General features: G+C 36.5%; 1 protein-coding gene across 7 annotated transcripts in view; it reads right to left on the bottom strand.

The window, feature by feature from the left end:
• SLC4A10 (solute carrier family 4 member 10) overlaps positions 1-25,281 on the bottom strand; it is a 165,755-nt gene that overhangs the window by 87,318 nt on the left and 53,156 nt on the right. For all 7 annotated transcript variants that reach the window (XM_039360050.1, XM_039360051.1, XM_039360055.1 and 4 more), the window contains 2 exons: positions 15,638-15,719; positions 5,803-5,949 (listed from right to left, as the gene is read on the bottom strand). In XM_039360050.1, coding sequence (XP_039215984.1) covers positions 5,803-5,949; positions 15,638-15,719 — 229 coding nt within the window. The remainder of the gene's footprint in view (positions 1-5,802; positions 5,950-15,637; positions 15,720-25,281) is intronic.

The raw sequence follows: 25,281 nt of genomic DNA, 5'->3' as shown, positions 1-25,281 counted from the left end.
GAACAGCATATGGCATGCTATAAAAAAATCTGTGAAATCTATTATTAACTAGATTATAGCTCTATTAAACTTACACTCTTTTCCATTACATATATGTATTTACACAAGTTTATTTCCTGTTTGCACATAGTACATATCATTCTGCTTTGGAGCAGCACTATGATCTTTCTAAGCAAGCATCTTTGAATGAAATAAAGAATGAAAAAAAAAAATCAAAGGGGAAACCCCCTTAAATTCTACTGTATCTTAACAGATAGTTTACTTAATATATAAGAGGGTTTTGACCATAGGAACTAGTTCTACCTAAAATCTACATGTACATCTGATCTGTTTGCTCAATCTCCAATCCAACCATATTGGGCAGCAAAGTTTAAATTATGACTCTAGTCATATTTCCTTGAATAGGAATTTTTTCACAGTTGGTGGAAACCTGCATAATGCAAAATCCATGATTAAACAGAAAGTTTGTGCAAGCCAAAATCTGCTTCAGAGACTGCCCAATTCCAAAACACAAAGGAATATTGGGATAAGAATGGCATCCTTCATTTCTGGTCTAAGCAGGTCTATACCTATAGTTTCACGCAGAATGTGAGGTGAATATTAATTAGTTAAAAATCTTCCGAACTGGCAAAAGCCAGGGCTTTAAAAATGCCATTTTAACAACTGAACAAGCCATTAATATCTATATGACCTTATGCTGGGAATTTTAGCAGCTTCAATTGAAAATTTCATAACATTTTTTTCAATTGTTGTTACCAAGGTGACAGCTATGAAATTGGTATTTAAACACATACTGTATTAGTTAAGGTTCCTATCGAACCTAACCTGAAAATGCAACCTAGTTCTTTCAAAAACAAACACCCAGCCATGTCAAGTTGACCCATGTATTATCAAATTCATCACACATTTATCCCATTCTTTTTAGGAAGACTTTCAGAGAGACTTAGACGTTCCTTTTACACAGCGAGGAGATTTATACTCGCTTAACACTGTCAGACCTTTGTGTATTTCCAAATCATTTGGAAATAAGATGCTTTTTTTTTCTTTTGTATTAGGTTATTTCCCCAAACTCTAAATTTATACATGGATACTAATGTATGCTGACAGTTTGGGGTGGTTTTTTTAAATGGAAGTATATCATTGAATATCAAGACAAAAAGACATTTGTGTTGCTAGTAGTGTTCTTGAAAGAAGACACAATCTGAGTCAGAATTTTCTTGTTATGGATAAGAGGAGCTTAACATTATGATTTCAAAACAGTGGTAGGAGATGACCAGGCTGAGCCCAAGGGCGGAGTCAAATGTGTCATCAGTTTGGAAATAGGAAGTTTGTACTTTCAGACTTGCAAGATTCTGTTAAAGTTGAGAGCCCTGGTGGTGCAGTGGTTAGAATGCAGTATTGCAGGCTAATTCTGCCGACTGCCAGCAGTTCGATTCTCACCGGCTCAAGATTGACTCAGCCTTCCATCTTTCTGAGGTGAATAATGAGGACTCAGATGGTTGGGGGCAATATGCTGATTCTGTAAACTGCTTAGAGAGGACTGTAAAGCACTGTGAAGCAATATATAAATCTAAGTGCTATTGCTAATGTAGCCTTTCAATAAAGCATTATTAGTTCATCTAATCCAGTTTTTTATCTAGATTACCTGCGAGTGCTGACCATAGAGTGCATTATGCATACTTTTTCTTGTCTTAAGTAATTTGATATAATGAGATGAGGCATGAAAATAAAAAATTAATTACCTGCCTCTATAAATAGACATTGTCTTTCAGCAATTGATAAGAAAGCACTGTAACCACATTGTCAGCTTTCTCTAAGTGCAACAATTTTTGCAGTACATAAAACATTAGAACACCTGACAAAAGTTATTTTCCTCTACAATCGATCCTGATGAGTAACACTGCTATCAAAACTGATGCAGAGATCTTTATGTCCTTTCTCAGTATGACATTTCATGTATAAAAGCTAAAAAAAAAACCTCCATATCTGAGAAATTTGGAATCCTTTTTTTTTTCAGGTCAACGTTCTTCAAGGCAAAACTTTGTTATGATGTAGTAGCCAATAGCAATTAAACATTAAAAAAGAATACTCTGTAGCCAAGCTCCCATATGACGTAGATTTGATTATGAAAGAGAGCTTAACATTAAAATAATGAAAGAGGATTAAGTAAAAAGCAGAGTGTGTTTGAGTGTGCCAAAATATCCACATCTCTGAAGAGTTTTGCTAGCATCAACAAGTATATCAAAAATTCCAGCAAAATAAACAGGAAATGGGATAACTCAACCTGCGTTCCTATAGCACCAAGTGAAATTTCTATAAACCAGGATGCAGAAAGATAGACATATTCATAAATGCTCATATTTTTGACAAATTAAAATGCTAATGATAAATTGAGATGTTGAGAAGCAGTGATTTGATCAAGTATTCATAAAACTGGCCCAGGAAGTAAGAAACAAACAATAGAATATAGATCCCCTCTTACTCCTTTGTTAAGCATAGTGAGTAGGTTCCAGTGAATTCACTGGGCTCAAACATGGATAAAAACATATTGCTAATCTCTGATTAATCCCCCCCCAAAAGTCCCCCCCCCATTTTTCTTTTAAACATTTGGATTAACATTCAAATAAATTGTCTGTGGACTTCTGCAAAACTTCCCTATTTATTTTATCAATAATTTTGGTATTTTATATGTATTTTATTTTCAGTCCACATTGATACAAATGTGTTGTATTATTTTGTTTTCTATAATATTCTCATATTTTCAAGTACAAGTTCATTCCAGGCCATTTCTGCCCTGTTTCTCATGATAAATCTGTGTGCAGTTTCTAACCAATTTCCATTCACATTTTCAGATTCTTTTTAGGAAAGTGAGAAAAATCAAAGAACAATTTACTTTTTCTCTTAGTTAGCAAGTGAGCTTTTGGTCAACTCATATTAAAAAGCCATTCAAATAAGTGCCTCCAACATCAGACAAATATATTCAGGCATTATTCACTCAACATGATAACACAGAATTCTAAACTGTATACAGGTAGCCTGAGAAACCTATTATCAACTTTAGAATGAGCATGGCTGCAGCCATTTTCCCCTTCTCATTCCTAGTTGCCACATAGCACGGAGGGAGGGGGTTTGCCAGGTGTTGCGCTAGACAAAACAGACTTTTTATGTTCAACTTTCTCTCATGGGAACCAAGGTCATCAGCTGCTCTCGAGACTGCAGGCTGGGCCAACAAGCTGAATGGGGAAACGTAGTTGCTTGCATAGTTTTGGGGATGGGATTTCTTAACTTTGTATTGGGGAATTGTTATGCATCTCTTCAAACTTGGTTTCACTTTTGAAATACCGATACTCTGTAGCAATAAACAAGTTCTTTGAGGAATTTGCTTGCTTCGGGGTTCTGCTTTATTTGTCTCTGTCGATTGGAACCTTGACACTTATACTTGCTTAGTCTTTTATATTTGTTTTCAGGCTACTTGCTCATCACTTAAAGGCCCCAAAGAAAGTAACCAATGCCAGAGGCAAAATATTTATTCGCCACTCAATAGCTCTGCTATATCCAAGTTGCTTGGTGGGATGAGTAATGTTTCAACTGGGCTATCATGTAAACAATACTGATATAACTTCTAGAAGACGGAGAGTATTATAGTTATTCTTACCTTACTGTCATCCTTATGACAGAAGCAAAAAATCATTGTAGGCAGTTAACAATGGCCTGTGATTCAGTGCTCATGTAAACAGATTCAGAAACAGATTCCAAAGAAAGGCAATGACTCAGAAGGCCAGCCACAAATTAACAGCCCAAGTAATCAGCCCATTCTGAACACACTATAGATCAATGGAAAAAAATCTGTCAAATATAAAGTTCACCCCGGGGGTTTTCCCTGCAGAAAGAGGTCTGTCCCTCTTATGCAAGTGCTTTTATGCTTGTCAATAAAAGATTGATTATAAAACATGGCAAACAGGACTTCCAAAAATTGCAATTGTCAAGAGGAAAACCTATGTACGCATGATTTGTTAAAAATGCAATGAACTGAAATACGACAGAGGAAACATTAAGATAATAATAAATGTTATTCTGGAAAAGTGTATGGAAATTTAAAAGGCAGACAATGTGAATTCAATTTCTCTCTCTGACCTGTACTACCAAGATATCTCAGCAGCTAGCAGCACTGGATTGATTTCTATTTGGTTGGGTCAGGCTAATCAATATTGGGATGGGAGACTTCAGGGAATATTTGGGCTGCAGGGCTAGACTGAAAAAAACAAAAAAAACATTCCAGAAGCATGTGATGGCAAAGCCCTTTCTGCAAAGAAAACTATATGGAAATGAAACCAGTCAAGCTTGAAGGAGTCTTTACTTACTATCAAGACCATGGTAAACAACCAAACTGCATTGTTTCCCCTATAAATAATTTCCACTGATTAAAACTCACTTGTATCACATCTTATGTATTGCTCTACCTTTTACCGCATGGTTTAAAAAGCTTTCCCAGCTACTAAACACTACTGTACAAACAGATCATTCACAGGACCTCCTGACCATCCTCAGAAAAATTGCATTGGATGCTTTCAACCTCTTACTTGAGAAAGAGAAGTGCCAGTTTTGGCTTTATACTTTCATCTTAAAGACAACGTGAGCTCCAGTGGTAACAATAAAACTTTTATGAAAGACTTGCCTGGAGACAAGCAATCAGGACTCACTGCATTGTTAATATCACCCTACCCTCACCTGCCCTCTTGGTTTTTAGTCTCTATTTAATCTTACATAATTTTAACTGTTTTGTATTATCTTTTTATCATATTGTAAGCCACTCACTGTAATAGTGAGATAGGCAGTGTCTACATTTAATAAATAAAAAATGTAAGTGTACTATTTTTGTTAATAATTTTGTTAAGAATTATATTAAACAGATACAAAAATACCAAGCCAATACAAAAACACATTAAAAAATATAGAAGGTGCAGAACCCCACTGCATTCCTCCCCAAAAAGGGAGGGAAATAAGAAAAAAAAACCTTCCCTTTCATCCCCAGCAAATACTGTATATTCAACATTAACAATTTATCTCTGCCTTTTACAATACAACCAAATATTTCTTTATTCCATACTTCACCCCATTTTCTATAAACTCATCTCTAGATCCTCAGCTCACCTTATTAAATGGCAAAATCCAATAAAAGTTAACAAAAATATATATTCTCATTTCTATTTAATGCCTAATCCCCTAATTCCTCATAAGCAAAACATGGCTGTGCTTTGGATGACTCTTTAGAAGGTTCTTGTCATAGGGTAGATACATTTCTGAGTAAGGAAATGGCCCTTCAATCGCACTGATGTATCTCCTTCATTCTACCATTTTCCAGGTTTTTATAGAGTAAAACTCATCTTAGAGTAGACAAAGTAACTCAATCCTGGGAAGAAAGAGATGCTGGTGGTAGGGGGATTTCATCAATCCAGTTTTGAGGAATATACTACTGTACTCTGATTACATACTCTTTTAAGAATTAAGACTGCAGACAAGTATTTTTTGATCTGTCATAATTCCTTAGTTGTTTAGATATGCAGCAATATTTACTAGCTTTGCCTGCTATGCCATCCTGCTTTGTTCTAGGAAAAAGGAACATGATTCTATCATATATATTCTCTTTTGTCATCTTGATGTGTCTGCTTTAATGTGTTCCTGTTGAGACTATCCTTATCATCCAAAACTTCAAAAGGACTAGAATGCATCAATTCTTGTTTACTGTGGTTCCCATTTCACTGAACTTTTTTAAAAAAAACTCAACAATAAAGCAAGACTTACCAAACGAAGGAGACTCTCGGCCATCTTCTAATCCCGAATCCCTTTCTCTGTCTCTCTTTCTATGTTTGTGTCCACGGTGTCTATGGCGGCGGTGGCTTTTTCTTCCACCCAATGGGACATGAACCCCGATAAACAAAGTCCTGTGACCTACACAATAGAATACAGTCTAAATAAGTACATTTGATATTACATTTAACACTAAGATGTTAGGACTACAATAATGTTTATGCATTATATTGGGGCGAATGGAAGTCCTTAAAACATGTTAAAATGGGGGGAAAGGGGGGGAAGGCTCAACAGATTTAAAAGCATGACACACACACTTCTATGCTATCGTGTGTATATGTGTGTGTGTGTGTGTGTGTGTGTGTGTGTGCATGCGCATAGGAGGAGGCATATAGTACCCAGTCTTTCACATACTGACTAGGAATGCTGGGATATTTAATTCTAACACATTAAACAGCAATAGTCTGAGCGATGGTGCTAAAGCATAAAATTACAGTTTCAGAGGCTCTGAGAACCATCCTAAGATTACGATTATAATAAATTAAATAACATGGAATGATAAAACAGCTGAGGTAAATTGTGGAAAGAAAGGAACTCAGGCAAGTTAGTAAGAAAGAACAAAATTAGTAAGTTCAATGCTAGTTCCAGTTAGGACATTTTCCCCACCTAATCATTTGCTTTAGAATATAGACCGTTATACGTGGCAGGGTGTGTAGGTGAGTGCTGCCATGCAGCACAAACAGAGCAGCATGCCCAGGTGGGTGCGCCGTGTGACACAAGTGCCAGCAGGTGGGGGGAGGGCTGAAGCCTGCCACAGGGCAAGAGTGTGATAGGGCATGCAGATGGATGCTGCTGCATGGCATGGCGTGAACGCAACAAAGCACTTAGATGTGTACTGCTGCAGGGCACAAGGGTGAACACTGAGGTGGGGCACAAATGGGGCCCCCACACTCACCCTGCCACCCAGAGGCTCCTCAGACAAAAAAAAAAGTAATGGGAGTGAGAGCAACTTAGAGGAGCGACTTGCAATCTTCTCTGCCCCTTTCTCTATTGACTTTGTTTGTGGGAAACTGGCAAAGAAGGTCACAATGCTGATCGCATGACCATGGGACACTGCAACCATTTTAAGTGCAAGATGGTTGCCAAATGGGATGTTGCAACCATTGTTAAGTACAAGCCCTGACTGCGTAGATAGTGTGATGGCTGCAATTTTGAAAGACTGGTCGTAATTTGCCCTCATGCAGTGCCTCCATAACTTTGGACATTTGCTGAACAAGTAGTTACTAAGCAAAGACTGTATTTATTAATATTATTGACTTACACTTTCCTTTCATACTGACTTATGGACAAAGATTGGGAGAAGCTCATAATAAAAGATGCTTGGCAGTTAAGATGCTGGGGAAGCTTGTCTTTGTAGGTGGGACTCTATCAGAATTATTATGGTTGCAGATTTATATGGCCACCAAGATCTCTTCAGAACATTCTTCTACTATCATCGCCATGTTCATATAAAGGACTGAACTGCCTGATTTCATCCACCCATTAAGATTATTCTGCCTGTTATGTGCCACGTTCATTTCATCTGTTTTAGAATCAGGGTTGATGCAAAACCGTCCAAATGCTTAAGGCAGAAAAACATCCACCTGCTGCTAATCCCCCCTCCCCAGCTGAAATTTTAATTGCAACAACACTACTGATCTTGCTCATAACTTATTCTGGGACAAGAGTGAGCAATATAAGCCTCCAGTATTGCTGAGCTACAACTCCCTGCATATCTAGTCACTGATATGGTCAATGGTGAGTGATGCTCAAAATGATGATTTATCAACATCTGGAGAACAATACAAAAGTTCATTCCTCTCCTGAGAGGGAGAGTAAAGTAAAACACTTTAGCCATGGTATCTATAGATTCTCCATAGAAACCTTGACTACTGTCTTGAGACTAACTCCTTCCTTGGAAGAAGGCATTAGAGTTGGCAGAAGTTCCAGAAAGGGATTTAGAAGTGCTCTTTGGGCCTGGCAAATATTGCAGAGAGCAACTTGTAAGCCATCCAGAGTCATTGACTGAGATGGGCAGTTAAAGAAAATAAACAAAATAACAAATAAACTGCTTCCCTGCAAATACAATAGGAACAGAGAGTTGCAGGATCCTATCTGGGTCAGTCATCAGGACCAGAGGTTTAGTCTTCTGAGCTTTTGGACTCGTGCTGGAACCCCTCTTCTCTCTACTTGGCTGTTGTTTCCTTGTGCTGCCAAGTGCTTGGCTCCTACGTACCTGATCAGCTGATGGTAATTCAGCACTCCTGTTGACTGACAAGGGGTCTGTTTCCCAGACTTCAATCATTTCCCTGGCTATCTTTAAGTTCCCTGAGGATTGGCCCAGCACGAGTCCGAAAGCTCGGAAGGCTAAACCTGTGGTCTCAGTAACTGACCCATTATTGGATCCTGCAACATTATCCTGGGAAACGTTTTATGCCTTCATTCAGAACAGAGAATTTCCGTCGTAAACAAAGGAAACTGCATAAGTTAATTTGAAGGTGAGGAAGAAGGAGAGAAGTCGAGTATTTATTTTATCTCAATAAATATTTATTTATTTATTGCCTAAACAGAAATGAAATATGTTATTTAATACATTTCTAGCCCACTTATAGAGGCAGGTAGAAAGTGGGGTGGGGTCCTGCAAGAAGCCTATAAGACACAAACTCATGTTAGACTTGAGTGGATAATGAGTGAGATCTATAGCAAGATCTAGAGCAATAGGGTAATGGTGAACAGATGAGTTATAGGAAGATTGCTTTGCGAATAGAGCCTGGAGGTATCTTTCTCTAGTCCCCTCCCTCTTTCCGAACAGTAATTCACCCACAATAACTCTATAAGAGGGTGTAAAGTAACATATTTTACCAGCCAAAAGTTCACTTCTTATGAAAAGGATCTGAAGCTAGATTCTTAGTCTAAAATGTTGACTCTACATCAGTGGTTCTCAACCTGTGGGTCGGGACCCCATTTGGGGTCGAACGACCATTTCACGGGGGTCGCCAAACAAGGCTGTCTGCCATTTTTTCCCCCTTTTCTTTGGCCATGCCCCTGGCACCCGGTGATGTATAAGTGGATGGGGGTCACCACAACATGGGGAACTGTATTATGGGGTCGCGGCATTAGAAAGGTTGAGAACCACTGCTCTACATCATAGTGGGTCTCAGCATTGAATAGCATTTGTCACCCACTCCATTAATGCAGTTTCTCTGGAAACAAGACAAAAGGAATTCCCTGGGAACATCTTGATTAAAACTGATAATGTTATGATGTAACATGGCTTTATCAAAGTGGCACTATATCCTAGACAGGATTCTAAATAAAAATAGATTAAGGGATAGAAAACTCGGTAAGAAAGGACAGTTGATATCGGGCAATGCAAATGCATTCACTGAAGAATGAAGAAAGGATCAAGGAAGAGAACATCTGCAAACCACTATTCAAACTCTGTGTTCTTAAAGTTAATTGTAGCCCAGAAACCAATAATTTGGGATTCAAAAAAGGGGGAAATTAGAGGATTGTAACAGATGATAACTACTGAAGAGAAGACAGAATGGGAGCTAAGGAATAAACAAGAAACATGAGGCCTAATGCACACTGGGGTGATAAAAGTTGCTTGAAGCATTTCAAATTGCGGGCAGGGGCTTCCCATCATTTTGTTCTTCCAGATAAAAATTTCCCACAGCATAAAAACAAAAGGCAAAAATAGACGCACATTGTATATAGGAGCTGTTACATCGTGTGAGTTTCTCCTGCCTTTTCATTACTGCAGTCCCAGCCACAAGTTTCCCATACTATTGTGAAATATTCTTAAAATAATAGTTATTGAGCATAATGGTTCCACCCTGACACATTTTTTGTGCTGTTTCCTGCACTGCCCAATCGGAGACCAAGGGAACTACCATCCAAAGGCTATACAACTAAGCAAACATTTAATCTACATTAAATTAAATCTCTTTACAAAGAAGAAAAGAGAAACATTCCATCTATCTGAAAGCTCATTTAAATGAGGAAGGGTTATTTTATTTATATTTATTTATATTTCATATTTCTTATACACCCATTTCCCTCAGAGAGTGGCTGCCTGCATTATAACTAAGGGCAGCAGCTGTTAACCAAAAACGAACTACAAATTATTGCTGCTCAATCTATTCAGAACCTAGAGTTTTATACTTCGCCTTCTGCTTTATTACAATAGATAGTGGTTTGCTATTTTTCCCCATCAAGCAAAAATTTTAAAGAAGACTGTTCATTAACATAATCTGATGTGCAGAAAAACAGCAACTTTTTTTATAATGACTGTGAAGCTCAAAAATGAATCTCCCTAAAGAGGCATTTGTCTATTTTAACATTTAGGAGAAAGTAAAAAAAAAAAAAAAGCAACTTTTCAAAATGATTAACTTCCAAGTATAATGCTTTTTTCTCCCCGAAACTTCTGTTACTTTGTTGATTTTATATTCAACAGAATTTTATCTGATTTGAAAATCTCTTGAAACTAGAGAGAACAGAATTAAGCAAATAAAGCACCATTCAGGATGATGACATTAGACTTCCTCAAATACTGGGAATGACTAGCTCACTATAAATAATAATTATCCTGTTTTAAGTGTTTATTTATGCAACTGATTTTTCTGTGCCTGTTCATTATCAGTGAATGCTAGTCATGATGAGTAATTCCCATTTTGCTGATTGGATCTTGCAGACATTTGATCATTTATAGTACTACTTCTTCCATTTTTTTTTCCTGTGGGAATATAGGTAGTCCTTATGACCACAATTGAGCCCCAAATTAAGCCCAAAGTGAGACATTTGTTAAGTACATGTTTCCCCATTTTACCACTTTTCTTGCCACAATTGTTAAGTGAATCTGGATTCCCCATTGACTTTGTTTGTCAGAAGGTCACGAAAGGTGATCACATGACCTAGGGACACCGTGACCGTCATATATATGAATCAGTTGTTAAGCATCTGGATTTTTATCACATGACCATACTGCAAAGGTCATAAATATGAAAAACAGTCATAAGTCACTTTTTTCAGGGCTGTTGTAACTTCGAACCGTCACTAAACAAACTGTTGCAAGTAGAGGACTAACCGCACTCTTTGTCTTATATAGACTTATGAACGAACTAAACTAAACCCTTCAGAGTGGTTTAAAAAGTGTAATTATGAAGAGCTATAGGAGGATCTTTTGAAATTGTGTGAAAGATCAATCAAATAGGAAATACAATGTACTTTAAATATGCTGCACACTGGGGTAACAATAGTAACAAATTGACTTTACATAAACACTGATGAGGTCTAAGTTATCCTTTATCTGATCTTTTTTTAATGGCTTAGGAGAAACCTAGAAAATATGTAAAAGAGGGCAGAATAATTTGAGCATATGTGTTCAAACACCTTTCTTAAGAAACATGGTTAGAATGCTTGAGAGTCTTTAGGTTGGAAAAAAAGGATTGAAGACTCTTAGGATAAGAAGGACATGATCTGAGGTTTGGGCGGCATGGTTATTTATGGTACGATAAAGTTAAAGTAAATGTAGATTTTAAAAATCATTATTATCAGGAATGCTATATTTCAAATATGGAGCAGATACAAACCCAGGCTGTGCCCAAAAATATTTTTGTATGTCTCAGCCAAAGAAATGTTTTACAGAAAAGAAGCAGTATCAAAGATAAATGGTTACATTTTAAAGGCTTGTTAATACAGGAAAATAGAGAGCTTAAGATGAAATCAAGAGAACAATTGACTGTTGAGAGACTTAGTTTTCAATGGTTTTCATACACACAATTAAGAAAAGATTTAATATAGATATCACAAATAGAATGTGATAAAATGAGATGAAAATGAATTATGTATAAATGATGAACATGTGACTGCTAAAATGTACTGTGTGAAATTTGAAATGGAAGCAGTTACAGAATGCATGATAAAATGGCCCAAAAACTTTGGTTTTTATATTTTGATTGGAAGGGACTGTGATCTTCTAAGGCAGGAGATCACTATTTAAATGGATTAATGGAGAGAATATGGTTAAAAGCAGTGGTGGGATTCAGCCGGTTCACACCACTTCAGCAGAACCGGTAGTTAATTTTTTGTTGCCCAGGCCCAGAATAGACTTCCGGAAGCAGCATCCATACAGAGAACCGGTTGTTCACATATTTGAATCCCACCACTGGTTAAAAGGTTTGAAATTTAGGCTCTTTTACAATTTAAATGGGTAGCTTTATAAAATGATGCACCACTGGTATATGATTCCAGACAAGTTGTCTAAGATGTACAGTGGTACCTTAGTACTCAACTTTAATTGGTTCTGGGAGGTGCAATGAGTACCAAAAACGATGAGTACCAAACAATTTTTTTCCACAAGAAATAATGTAATGTGTCAGAAGGCAGCTGATACTGTGAAGTTCTAGCTTGGACATTGAGTACCAAACAAATGATAAGTATCGGGACAAAAATTTTACATAAAAATGCACCAAATCTGAAGCATTTCAAAGCAGTTGAGTGCCAAGATATTAAGGTACTTCTAATAATTTTTGGAAACATGAAAATATGAAGAGACATTTTATCATGCATTTTTCTTTTAGTTTTTTATAGTTCTTTTTTCTCTTTCCTTGGTCAGATTCGGTGTCCTTCCAACAGCTGAAGAAATCCCTTTCGAACTGAGACTATGTCCAGGCGGTAGAGGAATACTTAAATCAATGGAATATGTTGTTCTGTATTGCCCTCTGAATGTAGGTGCTCACCAGGAATGAATGTTTTCATTTTTTACACAATATCCTGGTTATTCCAAATTGTTTTTAATCTGAAGATGCTGTTATCAAATCAATCTGATCTTATTTCCTTGACCACAGCCAAGTACTGCTCCACCATCTGCACAGAATGCCATCTTATTAACTCTAAACCTTTTTAGAAATTTTAGAATAACTATATTCTTCCTTTTATCTTAATTAATTGTGACTCTTCCATTTTATTTGACTGATTTTTCCCCTACTTTTTCATTTGTGTTTCTCTAGTTTTTTAAAGCCTATATAAAATATTTTTTCATAAAAAATTCTTTCAAAAGGAAAAAAGGAGATAGAAGGAGGACATAAATCATGAGATAGGTAAATTCATAAAATGTATAAATTCAAATAGCATGGAGAAAATAGATAGCAAGAATCTTTTTTTCCACTAAAATGGGTGATCATCCAATAAAGCTAATTAGAAAGTGTTTTTGAAAATCAAGCCTCGAACACATATCGTAGTTCACTTCTGGAATCCATGAAAGCAAAATGTAATGATGGCCGCTAATTTGAATGGTTTAGAAGAGAACTGGATAAATTTATGGAGGGCAGGTCAATCAAGGGCTACTAATTTTTTAAAAAAATGTTATTGATTCTTTGGATATCATATAAAGTAGGCCAATAACGTAAAATAAAAATCATCAAAAAGTTAACACAAGAGCTATTAAACATAAAACTCAGCATCTACTCCAGATGCAGGCCGCATGCTTTCAAACGACAGCTGCAGGGAAACAACACTAGGAAATGAATAAATCCTCATCTTATCTTGAAGATCCAGGAACATCTGAATGGCCATTGTGAGAAACAAAACATCTATCTGACCTGACCTAGCAGAACTATTCTGTTACACCTAACCACTTTGTGCATCTGATGTGGTGATCTCTGATAAACCCCAGAATAATAAACAAGTTGATATTCATTAAGAGGTGTGCGGGAATTAACTAATCAAGTGCACATTTTTTTGTTACAAATAGTGGAAGCTAGTGAGGTCCTTCTACTACAACACAATCTAAAGAAAGAAAGATAACTCAGTTCCCTCCTGTAGGCCTTCAAAAAGTAGCTACCAAAACCTGAAAACATGTCACAGCTAGTTTTAAAAGGATGCAAATAGTCTTTGGCAAAATCACGAAGGGTTTCCTATTAGAAGTAATACATACAAAGCTTTCACAAAGACATCTGAAGAAATAAACAGTTCAATTATAATATATCACTAACCTGTGATAAACTTAGGATTCCACATTTAGGATAAAGATAAAGAGTATCTTTATCCTAAATGTATAATGAGCATCCATTTAACAGTATACTATTATAAGGCAAACATTTATTTTTATTTTCTTTCCAGGCAGAGATTGCTTTTTTTTTTTACAGCATTTTGAGGCTGAGACATACTCTCCATCGTGATCTGAACCAGTCATCCGAGACAATGATGCTGCATTTTGTATCTCAGTGAATAAGGTCACAGCAAAAGGTATGGTATAAAAATAACCAGTAGGAATGTTCTACACAAAAGACAGAACTGGCCAAGAGGTTTTTAGCTCGTCAAATCAATCAATTCAACCTAGAGATCTAGAAGGAAACCGAAGAATGTATAGCTTCCTGGGTAATTTTTAAATGAGTAGAATGGAGCTTTGCTTTCTGGGTCAACTACATATGAAATAAAATGTAAGTGAAGGAGATAATCTTACCCACATTGATGAGATTAGTAATAAATGGTAATAAATATATAGGTAAGTCTGCCCCTAACATGAATTTCCTCTTAATGATTGGTATTCAATATTATTGTGTTTATTAGCAAAGAAAGCCTTACAAATCTGACAGCAAAATAAAGGTAGTCCTCATTTAATGAGCAGTTACCCAACAGCTGTTCAAGTTACAATGGACTCTCCCAAAAGCTAATTCAGGTAGTCCTTGACTTACAACAGTTTGTTTAGTGACTGTTCAAAGTCACAACGGCTCTGAAAAAAGTGACTTATGACCCTTTTTCACAGTTATGACCTTTGCAGCATCCCCATGATCACATGATCAAAATTTAGACGCTTCGCAACTGGTTCATACTTATGACGGTTGCAGAGTCCCAAGGTCAGGTGATCCCGTTTTGCGACCTTCTGACATGGGGAAGCCAGATTCACTTAACAGCCATGTTACTAACTTGTCCACTGCAGTGATTCACTTAACAACTGAGGCAAGAAAAGTCGCAAAACTCACTTAACAAATGTCTCATTTGACAATAGAAATTTTGGGCTCAACTCTGGTCGTAAGGCGAGTTCCAGAGTTCTGATGGCTGCACACACTCCCACACTCCCACAACCACATTTCAGGCATTTGGCAACTGACTCATCTTCATGGCTGGTTGCAGCATGACCGTCATGACTTATAACAGGTAAGTAGCTGCTGCCAGGCAGGGAAACAGGCATGGGTGGCCAGCAAGGCTTGGCACAATTGCAGACAAGCCCAGGGTGGCTGCTGCTGAGTGGGGTGAAGTACAAGCAGCTTACCAGAACAACTTGCGGCCTATCCTTGCCGGCTGCCTCATTGACTTTGCTTGTGGGCCAGCAAAGAAGGCCGCAAACAGTGATCATGTGACTGTAGGATGCTACAGCCATTGTAAGTGTGAGTGAGCCGGTTGCCAAGCACTCAGATCACAATCACGTGAGTCTGGGGGTGCTGGGACAGCCAGAATTCAAGGGCCATACGTACCACTTGTTCAGTGCCATTGTAATTTCAAACGGTTGCTGAAAGAGAACTATGTATATCCTCTTCCTTAAACTTCAGTGAATTAAGGAGGAATCTCCCTGAGGCACTTCCAAATTTTACCTCATTGCTTTAAAAAAAAAAAAAAAGAATTCAATCCCAAATTGTCATCAGGAATTGGGGGGGCGGGGCGGGAAGGAGTCCCAAACTTAGATTACTTCCAAACTTTTGAGTTGGTTGAAGATTAGCAATATTGTATCTTCTTTATATACACTTCAAAGAAATAAAAGCCTAAATTAGAAAGAAGCAGCTCTCACCTTCCAAATCCTCCTTTTCAAAATGCGTCTTGAGAATGGAACGTGTTCCTCCCTGGTCCACCACTGCCTCTTCATCATTCCTCTGTAACATAAAAGTGGCTGTAGATATCATTTTCCAGCATGCTGAAATTTTGCATGATTTATTTGAAAGCAACAATTAAAAAAAAACCCATCAGAATAAGCACTGCTGGCTCTAATTAAAAAACAATGCAGTATCCTCTTCCCATCAACAGCAAAAAGTGTCTCTAAGAAACAGATTTCAACCATCCCTGCTGCTGTTTTAAAGACTGGTTCCAATCCAGAAAGCTGAACATGGTCATCCTAAATACTACATTAGCATCTACAGATAGCCTTAACACTTCCATATAGCTTCACAGAAGCTTATGCTGATAAAATGCTTTCCCTGCCCATGCTAATGAAGATCTGACTGCCCAGCAGAAGGTTAATTAGCGTGTAAAATAACGAAACAGGATGAGTAGGCCACTAAGCAATACTGACTTTTGCCTGAGAGAGCCAAATGGAACAAAAGGTGACAGGCTACTTCCTTTATATAGAAGGGCAGATCTCACCAAGGAAACTGCAATGTGCATCTTAATTGGTAAGAATTAATCGCTTAAGCTCTAAAATGGCATGCCACTAATTTATTTATTCAATTTCTATAGCCGCCGATCTCAGTCATTGACTCTGTCATTGTGCAAACCGCTGCAGACTTTTAAAATGAATTATCATGGGCAGTGAATGAGTCAGAATTAGGCTTAGAGATCTGTTATTAGTGTGTCCTATTCATGATACATGAATTCATGTATAAATGATATTCATGTATCAGGAATATCATGTATACATGAATACATGATAGTCATGATACATGAATACATGATACAGCCAGAACAATCAACAGAGAGCTGCTGAGTCATATAAAACTAGACACATTTCAGAAGCCAAAATCACAAGACTATGCCTGATTTACTTTGGCCATGTCATGTGTGCAAATTCATTGGAGAAGTCAATGATGCTAGGAATGGTGGTTAGTGGAGCAAGGAGAAGGGGCAAGCAAAGAACATGCTGGCTTGATAACATCAAAATTGATACAAAGATGAACATACAACAACTGAAAGAAAATGTGGTTGACAGAGTAGCATGGACAGCACTTGCCTATGAAGTCGCAAAGAGTCGGACACAACTGAATGGGTAAACATTCATGATACCAGAAGTAACTGAGTTCAACACAGAGATACTGGTTAAGATTTCTATTCATCCACTGTCTCTTTATAACACTAGTCATAATTACTAATCATCCTGTTTTAATTCATAGGAACAGTATCATGATTTCCACCTTCAATAATTCTCATGTATTATTGCCAGATCTTCTCATCACCAGTAAGTCTGAAAAATGTCTCTGATCCTATCTTGTCACATGAAGAGATTTGCCACTGACTTGTGTTTTCAAAGTCTCATTTAGTAAAAAAAAAAAAAAAAGATCTGATGCAGTGTTGTGATGTTTAGTATTTCTTATGCTCTGCAGGAAGGCTGGGGAAATGCCAAATGCAAGGATGACACACAACTTGCTATTCTTACTAGGCATTCCAACAAGGTGACCCAGGAAGAAATGTAGGTCAGCTGTAGTCATACATCTCCCTGGGACAGCTAATCAAGTGTTCAGCTACTGATAATACAAAAGTTGCATGTTGCAATTGATATACAATCTTCCCTTGTTCTCCTCCAACATACCTTTACTTCAAATCACAGTTAATGACAGTTTGTCACTACAGGAGCTTTTGTCACTATGTACAACTTGCCAAAATAGATGCTAGATAATTGGAGTGGAGGTAGTCCTAACTGTCAATATCAGAAGAAGAAAAGATAACACCCCCCAAGTGGTCTCAATACTTTCACAGACCTAATGACCAATCTTCAGTGTTAAAGACCAGATGACTGCAAGGAATATAAATCCATCCATTTCCACCATTCAGTCAAAACTGAAGAAGCTTCTTGGATGAGAAGTGAAATGTCTTCAAGGAAAAACAAAGAAAGTCCACTTTTTAAAAAGCACCTTTGGGATAAGAAACAAAAAGCTTCCACTGAACCAATCACGAAACCATTTCATTCAGGTAATGTAGACATAAAAAGAACTAGTATAAACTGGATCCTTCCCTTTTAAGAAGCCATAATGCTAAGCTGTAAGGTTTCTATTTTTGGAGAGATATTCAAGGTATATATCTAAGAGAGGTATATTTTATTGATTGATTTATCAAATTCCTATGCCACCCATCAATTGTGCCTCTTATATAATTATCTATTACATATATTTTAGTATTATTTTAATTTTTACTCTGTAGTAATCAGCCCAGAAATTCGTGACTGGGGAGAGCTATAAAAAAACCCTGCAAATAAATAAATAATTCAGTACGATGCGCAGATTATGTCTCTGGGGCTTATTTTACATTCTATTGTTTAAAATTCTGGCTAGAATAATGTGCAAATGAGGCCAATGTCTCATTAAAAAAAAAAACTGTGGACATGCATGTGTCATCCAACCACTCTTTAGAAATGTAGGTCTACAATACAATTGCTGATTTAAATATCACCAGAGAAGTAGTTCATGCCGTTACGACCAATACAGTACTTCATACAAAACACATATTATAAGATAGTCGTGATTATCTTATAAGAAAACCTGAACAGATACTCACCACTAAGATGCATTTTCTGTAATGAAATTCCATCTTTTCTGTTCCATTTATTTTTAGGCAGTTAGACAAATCCAGAGAAAACAGCTCTTTTGCTGCATTATTAATCGGTATACATATCTAATTTCTAGACATTTATAAGGTTCAGTGCTTTTTGTTAATATTCGCTTTGATCAGTGCAATAATTAGCTTCATTAAAACCAAAGAGGAGCATGCTAATAGAACATATGGATAGCTCAGAGCACAGAAGAAGACATATTTTCAAAGGTTATCAAGTTCTTGTCTTGGTTGTAGAAACTAACAAACCTCTGCAAGCTGTCCATGAGATGAAAGCCATTATGCACAACTGATTTATTAGAAATAACATTTATTCACCCATCCCATGCCAGCCACTATCCTCACTTTTTACAAACATAATGAGATTATCTCTCTGAATCTGATAAATGTAGTCCTTGGTTAATGATGGTAATTGGAACCAGAAACTCTGTCACTCTAAAACACAATGTCACATGGCTGTTCTGACTTACAATGGCAGTTCTGGCAGTTCCAGTTGTACTTGTTAAGCAAATCCCACGGGGTCACTAGGTGCAACACCATCCAATCTCCATTTGCAACCTCCTGCCAGCAATCCCATTCACCCTGCTTGTCAGAAGCTGACAGTGAAGGACACAAATGGTAACCATAGGATGCTGCCATTGATATAATTGCAAACCGGTTGCCAAGTGCTCAATTCACGATCACATGACTGCCGGGACACTGTGAGGGCTACAACTCTGAAGACCAGGCGTCCGTCTCCTTGTTCAATGCTGTCGTAATTTTAAACAGTTGCTGAAGAAGTGGTCATTAACTGAGGACCACCTGTATTATCTTCCACATAAAAAAGAAGTCCCTGTGGATTTTACTCCACTAGTCATTGCTGACTATAGAAGGTGGTACTTAGCTTTGTTTCTTTTCTTTTTTTTTTCATTGAAAATTTTTATTTTTTAAAACATACAATCATTTATAAAAATACAATAAAATTTTAGAATAGAGAACCCCCCCTTACCCTCCCTCCCACCCCCACCCCCCCTCCCTTCACTTCCCAGAGCAGAATACAGGGTTAAAAAAAAAGAAAATTATAATAATTAAGAAAAAAGAAAAAAAAAGAGAGAAAGAAAAAAAATATCATAATTAACCTTTAACTCCATAACCTATAAAACAATTCTCTATAATATTTGATATTCATTCATAAAATAAATAAAACTTTTTAATTCCATACTTTTTCTGAATATAATCTATCCACCTTCCCCATACAGTAATATATCTTTCTTGTGTATGATCCTTTAAATAAGCAGAAATTTTTGCCATTTCTGCAAGACTAGATACTTTAAATATCCATTCTTCTAAAGTAGGCAAAGAATCTTTCTTCCAATATAAACCTACTAGTAACCTTGCTGCAGTTAATAAATTCAACATCAAAGTAGTTTCTTTTTCATTTAAGTCAACAAAATTACCAAGTAAAAATAGTTGAGGAGTAAACTTTATCTTTTTTCTAAAAATCTTTTGAATGTTCCACCAAATCATAATCCAAAAAGCCTTTACTTTTTTACAATTCCACCAAATATGAAAGTATGTCGCATCATTATTGCCACATCTCCAACATTTGGGCTGTATGTTGGAATACATACAAGATAATTTTTTAGGATCTAAATGCCATCTATAAAACATTTTATAAAAATTTTCTCTCAAATTTTGAGCTTGTGTAAATTTAACATTTCTTATCCAAATTATCTCCCATAAATCCAATGAGATCGGCTCCTGTATATTCTGAGCCCATTTAATCATACAATCTTTAACCAATTCTGTTTCCGAATCTAACTCTAATAAAACATTATATATTCTTTTTATATGAGCCGGACCTTGGTTTTTAATCTGAATAACCAATTGTCTATCTTCTAGTGTTATTCCCTCTTTCTTATCTACAGTCCATCTATCCATTATTTGTAAATATTGAAACCATGACTGTAGAATATTTTGCTGCCTTAATACATCTAGGGATTTCAAATGCCAATTCGAACCAGAACAAATTAACAATTCTTTGTATGAAATTTTATCAAAATTTGTCCCCTTAGAGGTTCCCTCAATTGCATGTCTGGGAATCCCCCAGATAGGTATTTTATAATTTAATCTATAATAATACTTCTTCCAAACACGAAGTAAGGCATTCCTCAAAATATGTGATTTAAAAGTCCGATCAACTTTCTTATTAAAAATTAAATATGCATGCCAACCGTATATTAAATCCCAACCTTCCAAAAAGAGAATATCCATATTTGTTAAATTAAGCCAATCACTTAACCAAGTTAGGGCGGCTGCATCATAATATAATTTCAAATTAGGTGCCTTAAGTCCCCCTCTTTCTCGAGCATCCTGTAATATCTTAAATTTAACCCTTGGTTTCTTCCCGGCCCATATAAAATTATTGATACCCTTTTGCCATTCCTCCAAATTTGCCTCTTTTTTAAGAATAGGTATCATCTGAAACAAAAAAAGAAACTTTGGTAGAACATTCATTTTTACAGCTGAAATTCTCCCCAACAATGACAATTGCAATTTTTTCCAATCTCTTAAATCCTTTTGGACTTTTGCCCATAGTGGTTCGTAGTTGTTCTTATACAATTTTCCATTTGAAGCAGTTAGATATACTCCCAAGTATTTAACCTTTTTTACCATCTGAAAACCTGTGGCTTCGATCAAACTTTCCCTTTCTTTAACTGACATATTCTTAGATAATATCTTAGTCTTATAATTATTAACTTTAAAACCAGAAACATTCCCATACTGTGTTATAAGTTCTAATAAACCATCAATCGCCTGATTCGGCTGTTCCAAAATTAAAACCAAATCATCCGCAAATGCCCGCAATTTATACTCATTCTTCCTTATCTTTACACCCTTAATTAACTTCGATTCCCGAATCTGAATCAATAAAATTTCCAATGTTAAAACAAATAACAATGGGGATAATGGACATCCTTGTCTTGTCCCTTTTTGAATATTAAAATTCTCAGTCAATCCCCCATTTACAACAATTTGTGCAGATTGCTGCTGATATATAGCTTTAAGTGCATGTAAAAAATTATCCCCAAAATTCATTTTCTCTACCAAAGAAAATAAAAATTGCCAGTCCAATTGATCAAAAGCTTTTTCAGCGTCCAAAAAGATAAAAGCCACAGGAATCTGATTATTCTTATCCAAGTACTCAATTAAGTTAATAATTTGTCTAACATTATGTTTCATATATCTCCCTGTTATAAATCCTGCTTGATCACTATGAATCAAATCTTTCATAACCTGCATTAATCTAGTTGCCAAAATTTTTGTAAAGATCTTATAATCAACATTCAATAATGAAATTGGCCTATAATTCTAAGGCTCTGTAAGATCCTGATCTTCCTTCGGAATCAGTGATATAAAAGCTCTTTTCCAAGAAGGAGGAACTTGCATACCCAACAAAATACTATTAAAGAGTTCCTTTAATGGCTCTATCATTTCTTCAGATAAGATTTTATAATACCTAGAAGTCAATCCATCTGTTCCAGGAGACTTTCCAACCTTTAACTGCTTAATAGCTAAGCCAATTTCCTCCACAGTAATTAAACTATTCATCCCATTTTGTTGTTCCTCTGAAAGTCTAGGAAAATGTACTGATTGTAAATATTTATCTATATCCAAACCCCTTATATTATCACTTGAATATAATTTTGTGTAAAAGTCCAAAAAGCTTTTTTTAATCAAATCTTGCTGAAAAACCTCAGTACCTTTATATTTTACTTTCTCTATAATTCTAGCTTTCTGTTTCTTTCGTAACTGATAAGCCAACCACCTCCCAGGCTTATTCGCATTGCAAAAAGTATTATGTCTCATATAGCACTTAGCTCTGTTTCAAGACCACTGAGCCAACGCTGTACGAAAACATTTCCATAGTCAGCAAGACATCATGGAGCACTGTTACCTTCACACCAAAATGATACCTATTTATCTGCTCACATTTGCATGCTTTGGAATTGCTAGGTTGGCAGGAGCTGGGGCAATGACCGAAACTCACCCCATTGCATGACACTTGTGTCTCAAACCTGGGCTGCAGGCTTTCTAGCTGACACCCCAACGTCTTAGTCATTGAGCTACTGCATCACCCATTCCACATAAAGTACTGAGGGAAATGTTCTGATGTTTATTTCTGAAAAATAAATCTCCCTCAAAAATATCAGATAGTTTTACTGTTTTCCTAAAATACAGTTAAACCTAGATTCTCCAAAGTTTTACATTAAAACAATATTTTTTAAAAAATAGTCTGACCTCAACAATTTACTGACCTGCATTAAGGTTATTAGAAGGATGTGATACTTTTAACATTTATTTTATTTTATTTATTTATATTTTCACTCAACTCTATGCCATGAAGTACAGGATGTGCAAGAAAGTATAACTCAACTAGTTCTCATTCCAGATTTTTATCTTCCCTGAGACTGCCTGTCAGTCATATGCATCAGGACACTTTAGCACTCTCCTTCCATCTTTTTTAATAGTAATTTTATAAAGTTTATAATTACAACAATAAAGACAAAAAGTAGAATGTGCAGAAGACAAAGGGGGAAAATGGTAAAATAAAAAAAATAGGAAAGGAAAAAATAAGAATATAGTAAAGAAAAAGAAATATATAAAGAAGCACCTTCCCACCTTCATCACAAATATAAACAATTTTAATAATGAATCCCTTTCCCTTAAAATATTACAAAAAATCTCTTTTTCCCATATCCCCTCTCTTATCTTTAAACAAATCCATAAAGTCTTATCATTCCAAACCTCTAATCCAGTGGTTCTCAACCTTTTTAATGCTGTGACCCCCCAACCGGTCATAAGTCGAGGACTACTCAACCGGTCGTAAGTCGAGGACTACTCAACTGGTGCCGCACCATTTGCAGAATGGGACTTTTGGCGGGCTCAGCAGGGCAGAGACAGCCTGGACAATTCCTATTGGCTTTTGAAAGCCAATAGAATTAGACTCTATTCAAGAGAGTCTATTCTATTGGCTTTCAAAAGCCAATAGAATAAAAGAGAGTAGCACAATTAAGGAAAAGGGGGAAAAAATGGCGGACTGCATTGTTTGGCGACACCCGTGAAATGGTCGTTTGGCCCCAAATGGGGTCCCGACCCACAGGTTGAGAACCACTGCTCTAGTCAATAAAGTCTATAAAGGATTACCAGAGATAATAACATATCTACAGTGTTTATCAACTAAACCAACTTTATATTGCTTCCTTTTTACTTGTTACTCTTCCATAACACTTTTTAGACACAATCTATAGATGCAGACACTGTTAAAATTAATTTCTGGGTCCATTATTCAAAAATGTTTCAATATGTCCAGTCTTAAAATATTTTACTTCATTCTATAACTGTAAATCAAATGTGAGTGTTCTTGTTTAATTGTATTCTTTAGTTCCTCTACTTTCCTCAAGTGTCCAATTTTTAAATATTGTTTTAATTCAAAACAAAAGTATTTTACCAGGAAGGATCCTAAATAGATTTATTATTATTCAAAAATCCAAAGCCTTATTTCAAATTTATGTGGCCCTTTAGTGCAGTGGTTTTTAACCTGGGCAATATTGCCCCTCAGGGGGTGATTTTGTTTTTCAGGGGGACGATGGAATGAAAAGGGGCGATGCGGGGGCGAAGGAACAAAAAGGGGGCGATATGGGGGCGATGGAGTGAGAAGTTTTGGGGACACTTTTGAGCCTTCCCCTGTGGCTCCAAGCCTCCTCCGCCATTTTCAGAGAGAGACAGAGACAGAGAGAGGCACTTGTGCCCCCCCCCCTCTCTCTCTCTCAGATTTGCCCCCTCGCAAGGCTCCTGATTGGCCCTGCGCCCAGGTGCCCTGCCCCCTGGAAGAAGCGCGGCCAGGAAGTCCCTTTCCCTGGCTGGCCCCATCCGAAGTGCACGTGTCCTGATAACAATTTTAAAGAAAACAAAAAAAGGGTTTGCATAAATTGAAGAATTATTTCCTATGTTCTGATTGAGAGGTTATGTTGGGGGAAGGGGGTGATGACAACTTCCTCAAGGGGGCGATTCATTTCTAAATCACAAATTTTAATTAATGTATGCCATACACTATTTTTATATGTGGATGAACTTTTGGGATATTACAGATAATAATGTAATATCATTACCAAAACTGATCAATATCATTACAGCAATATAGCTTATATTCACAGTATTCTCTTAATTGGAAAACTCTGGTTTGCTTCATTTGAAATAAAAAAAATCCTTCTGAAACTGCTTACCATAATGTTGTAATAATATTGTACATATTTTAATTATATATACTGCCAAGCAAATAATTCCAATACATTGTATTGAAAACATAACCCACAAAATCCTTGAAACACCCTCCTTCTAATACCCATTGTAAATCAATCGATCCAATATGTTTATTCAGACTTCCAATAAAACTTTTTCTTACAAAGCCAATTACATTGATGTAATGCTTTGTAACACCAAAGGTGTTGGAAATACATGACATATATGGGGGTTTCCTCATACTTCAAAAACAGAACAGACTGTCATTTGGCATGCTGAAACAAGTGGGACCTGCACAGAAAAGGCTGTGTGTAAGATTTCAGCTCATCGCTAGCCTCCCTGAAAGTTCATGAGACTTTTGAAAATGAAATAAATTATCTACCAATAAAAATAGCACAGTCAGAAAATCCTAGTTTTCAAATTTGTCTACCGAGATACAGATGATCCTCCAAAACACCCCACTGCCCACACTGAAGAAAAACAACATAAAATGGTTTTAGATTAAATTAATGTGGTTTCTTTACTGATGATGTTTGTTAACCTTCAATAATATGTATTACCATATCCCCAATATAAATTCTTTTTTAAGCTATAAAACTGCAAATGCCTCCAATTACT

The sequence above is a fragment of the Crotalus tigris genome, unplaced genomic scaffold (genome assembly GCF_016545835.1).
Source record: "Crotalus tigris isolate CLP2741 ecotype Arizona unplaced genomic scaffold, ASM1654583v1 scf7180000019151.395998, whole genome shotgun sequence".
NCBI classification, from domain to species: domain Eukaryota; kingdom Metazoa; phylum Chordata; class Lepidosauria; order Squamata; family Viperidae; genus Crotalus; species Crotalus tigris.
Note: the sequence above shows the minus strand (reverse complement) of the source record. Positions and strands in the feature narration are given on the sequence as shown.